The sequence below is a fragment of the Babylonia areolata genome, chromosome 1 (assembly GCF_041734735.1).
Source record: "Babylonia areolata isolate BAREFJ2019XMU chromosome 1, ASM4173473v1, whole genome shotgun sequence".
Classification (NCBI taxonomy): Eukaryota; Metazoa; Mollusca; class Gastropoda; order Neogastropoda; family Buccinidae; genus Babylonia; species Babylonia areolata.
This window is the reverse complement of record NC_134876.1, coordinates 82,716,174-82,721,173: the sequence shown is the minus strand read 5'-3', so window position 1 is coordinate 82,721,173 and position 5,000 is coordinate 82,716,174. Positions and strand designations below refer to the sequence as shown.

Genomic DNA, 5,000 nt, shown 5'->3' with positions numbered 1-5,000 from the left:
AAGAAGAAGAAGAACAAGCAGAAGACAAACAATCATAATGAAAATAATCAGGATGGTAATGATGATGATGATGATGATGATGATAAACAACTACTACAAACAGTAGCAAAATAATTACTCTGACAAGCACTACTGCTACTACAACTGCAAAAAAAAAAAAAAAGAGAGCAAAAAACAAACAAAAACCTGCCGATATCAGTCTGTCAGCCAGTCAAGCACGTCTCAAGCAACCCAGCTAGGTAGTCCAACTCCAACCAGCAATTAAAAGAAAGATATAAACACACACACACACACACACACACACACACACACGCACGCACGCACGCACGCACGCACGCACCTCATGAAAAGGATCCCGTCATCACCCTTTCATCTTTGCGTTTCTGCGCAACGCGCGCTGCTTGTATGCTCCCTCTCTCTCTCTCTCTATGTGTGTGCGTGCGTGCGTGCGTGTGTGTATGTGTGTGTGGGGGGAGGGGGAAGAGGGGGTGAGGTGGGGTGTGTGGGGGTCGGTGTTTGTCTGTGTCTGTCTGTGTGTCTGTGTCTGTGTGTCTGCACTACGAACTGAGCAAATCCAACAACAACAACGCCGTGTTCTAGATTCGACATCCGACCCGAGATTTCCCGCGGGGAGATCCGCGACCTGTGGAGGACGTTCATCACCAACACGGACCGGACCCTGGACTACTACCAGTTCATTCGTCACTTCGGATTCTCCATGAAGTCGGCCGCCTTCCCCAACGCCAAGCTTCAGCCTCCGCGCCGAGGGGACGCCGACTACATGATCCGCTCACGGAAACTCAACTGCGCCTCGGACATGCTGCAGGACAGTCTGAGGTCTAAGGTAAGAAGAATGAGGTGTGCAAAGCAAGGCAATGCAAAGCAAGGTAAGGCAAGGCAAGGCAAGGCAAGGTAAGGTAAAGTTAAAGCAAAGCAGGGCAGGGCAGGGCAGAGAAACTGAACTAACCCAACTTTTACACACACCATACGAATAAAAAGTGTGATTTCAAAAACTAAAACAAACATGAAAATGACCAAGCGAGCAAACAGGCAAACACACATGAACAGGTGTAGTTATTAGTAATAAAAAAGTCATTTTGTGAAAAATCCGATAGCTTGTGACCGCCATATGGACAGTGAGTGAATATGCTGGTGGAAGTTAACGACCTATTTGCTGACGCCTTTGCTGACGTGTTTAGTGCAACACCTGTGGGAAGTGCTGCGCATCCAGAATCGGCCTCTTCTCCCAAATGAGGAAACACACCGACAGATAAGCCTGCCTGCCTACTCATCTGTCGGACCGACGGGAGACTCCATCGTTTAGTGTTGTGGTCATCATCCGTAGAAAATGGTGTGGGTGGCGCGGTTGGGTCCTGGACAGTGAATTCATATTGACTGTATGTATGTAGGGCTCGGCATAGGAAGGCGGGGTCCGATCCTCACCTTGTGTCGTTTTGACCTTCCCCAACTGATGTCAGGTACCCATTCACACCGGAGAATAGCGAGGAAAGTCGGAGTAAAGTGCCCTTCCTGTGCTGAACATTACACCATTCCGAAACGAGGCCTCTCACTCTGGTCACTGGTGAACTCTGGCTCAGAAGTACAACGCGTGACCGATTCTCCCAGGGTGCCCTCTTACAAAATGTCTGTCAAAAAGAAGATAGGTTTTGTGGAGCTGAAGGAGCTGGGCTGTTGCGATGATGGCCTGATTGTTCGGGAGATGACTTACAAGAGGCGTTCGGTGTGGTATCAAAGTCACAGACACCATACTTATAAAATCACGTGGTGTGCTTTTCTCTCTCTCTCTCTCTCTCTCTCTCTCTCTCTCTCTCTCTCTCTCAGATCTGCTGTTACCCATTTCAGTATACAAAGCATATGTTCCACTTTCCCATTTCAGTATACAAAGCATATGTTCCACTATGTCACCAGTAAAAACTGAAAAGGGGTCTACTAAATGTTTCAGCAACTTGATGACTATTATTTAACCGAACGCGTGTAAGCTTACAACAGAACACTGCAGGTGAGAGTAAAACTGCAGATCTGGTAATTACAGATAAAGTTTTGTTCCTTTGTGTCTTGTTTTAATTGTTGATTGTTCTTGATTGGTTATGTCAATGTTCTTGATTGGTTATGTCAATGTTCTTGATTGGTTATGTTAATGTTCTTGATTGGTTATGTCAATGTTCTTGATTGGTTATGTCAATGTAGTTTTATGTGATCTCATATGTTCATGTATTTTGAGTGCATATTTGTACCATGAGTACCACAACCACATGCTAAATTCTCTCGAGATAGGATGAAGTTGACTTGACTTCTTCCCTCAGAAGTGTCAAAGAAGATGTTTACATGGGGATTCACTTTCGCATTTATTTCCTTAATGTTACACTTCGAAAAATGTGCCGACGCAAAGCCAAATCAAGTCTTTCAACATTTTAACATAAAGGCATATATTCAGTAAAGCTGTTTAAAAGTAAGCATGGTTTTTCTTAATTGTCCTTTTACGTCTTAGTCTTTCTCTGTCGGTGGTGTAAACGTAAAGGCTTTACAACTGGGAAGAAAACACAACTCCATTTTGTGCAGCGAACGAAGTGATATCGTCTAATTTCTGAACCACTACCTTCTGTCAGTTCTACTTATTCATACTGGTAAAATTATTCTTTGACCTATTATTAGTCATACCATCTGTTGGCCATGCATATCAGCTGACATTGTACATGAGCAAACGTGTGATTTTTTTTTTTTTACAATGTTACGTGCTGCTAAATACAGGAAAATCCTGTGAAAGCTTACCAGCAGGTGACAGTCGATTAGGCTTCAAACGCAGGCGAATCTTTAATGTCTTCTAGTTTCTAAATTGCGTACTGAAATAAAGGTTTGAGTATATTGTTTATTATCTGATCTACTGCTTTTGGCAACGTCGGGATCGTCAACCCCCCCCCCCTCACCAAACACACATGCGCGCGTACACAGACACATACACACATAGACACACAGACACAGACACAGACAGACACACACACACACACACACACACACACACACACACACACACACATACATACACACACACTCTCCCTCTCTCTCTTCTGTCTGTTTCTGTCTTTGTCTATGTCTGTCTGTCTGTCTGGTCTCTCCCCCAACAAATGCATACAATAATAACAACAATAACACTTCTGTTGGTGAAGAAATTAGAGCCACGATTTTAGAGACACATAGTATTGACACAGTCACAACGCACACTCGTCAAGTGAATGACGCGCGCGAGCCTGTGGTCCGCAGTCTTACCATTAACTTTTATCCCCGTGGAGAATTAGTGTGTGTGTGTGTGTGTGTGTGTGTGTGTGTGTGTGTGTGTGTGTGTGTGTGTGTGTGTGTGTGTGTGCGCGTGCGCGTGCGTGTGCGTGCGTGCGTGCGTGCGTGTGTGTGTGTGTGTGTGTGTGTGTGTGTGTGTGTGTGTGTGTGAAGTCAGGTCACGTCAAGATTTTATTTCATGATGGTAAATTGAATAAGCAACAATCGCTTTTTTTGCTTTTTAAAATTTTTTTTTACATCAAGCCATCAATGAAAATAATAATAAAAAAATTTAAAAGAAGGGAAAAGAAAGAAAAAATAGAAGAAAAAATAGGAGAGAGAGAGAGAGAGAGAGAGAGAGAGAGAGAGAGAGAGAGAGAAGAAACAAGCAGATGAAGAGCAACAACAACAAGAAAATGCATATATATATATTTATACAAGAATATTGTGATAAAGAAATACACAATTGCATTTCCATTTTACACACACACACACACACACACACACACACACACACACACACCACCTAACACAAATTCTCGGACACAATTACACCATGCCCACCCCATCCACATACACATGTTCCTCCATTTAGTGCAAAATCCTTGCCAACACAAGCAGATACAAAACATTTCACAATTAATAGGAATATCATACTAACAGGTCAAAATTTGTAATACTGTTAATTATTTTCAATGAGGTGATTCTTCATATTTTTCTTAAACACGTTTTTATTTACGATACTTTTCAGAGTGAGTGGGAGATTATTCCATAATTTTCCACCAGAATACAGAAAGCTGGATTTGTAAAGGTTATTTCTTGGTCTGGGCATGCAGAGCATGTGGTTGTGTCTGTGTTCATTAGTTTTAAATGTGTCTGCAATCTTTTTTGGAGCATTTCCATACATAACATTACGCATGCAAACAGCTTTGTTGAAGTACAGCCTGTTGTGAAAGGATAATATATTAAGTTGTTTATAGTCCATTGGGGTCAGGGAGTTTGGTTTTAACAATACTATTTTCAGTGCTCTTTTATACATACCGTGAATAAACTTCAAGTTTGAGAGGCTACAGCTGTCCCACAAAGTTGATGCATAATCGATTACTGGCAGAATATGTGCACAGAAAAAGAGCTTTCGTGAATGGACATTAAGGATCTTTTTGATTTTTGGTAGTTGAAGTATTCTATTTGAGAGACGTTTACTTAAGTACTTCGTATGATCAGTCCAAGATAGATCATTATCAATAATGACACCCAGAATTTTATGTGAATCTACCTCTTCATTTTTATTGACGCCTAGGAATAGTGGTTTGAAGGTTTTTTTTTTTTTTTTTTTGTCTTTTTTGTCGTGCACATACATACATGCACTTCGTTTTCTGAGCATTCAAGGACATGTGATTCAAGTGTGTCCAGTCATTAAGTTTCTGAATATCATCTTGGAGTTCATTAGTTAGTTTACTGGCGTCAGAATTGCTTGAATGTAAGGATGTGTCATCTGCAAACATTTCACATTTACATTTCATATAACAAGGTAAGTTATTAACATAAGTGGAGAATAAAATTGGCCCTAAGATGGATCCCTGTGGTACTCCATGTTTAATAGATGTAAAATTTGAGGTTTGATTATTTATTGCTATTAACTGCTTCCTATCAGAAAGAAAAGATTGTATAAGGTGAATATACTTTGGTGGTAATTTATAAGCTTTTAA

At 41.3% G+C, this 5,000-nt stretch overlaps 1 protein-coding gene across 2 annotated transcripts in view; it reads left to right on the top strand.

Moving 5' to 3' along the window:
* LOC143288336 (EF-hand calcium-binding domain-containing protein 6-like) overlaps positions 1–5,000 on the top strand; it is a 63,226-nt gene that overhangs the window by 50,227 nt on the left and 7,999 nt on the right. For both annotated transcript variants that reach the window (XM_076596712.1, XM_076596721.1), the window contains one exon: positions 601–844. In XM_076596712.1, the coding sequence (XP_076452827.1) occupies positions 601–844 (244 nt within the window). The remainder of the gene's footprint in view (positions 1–600; positions 845–5,000) is intronic.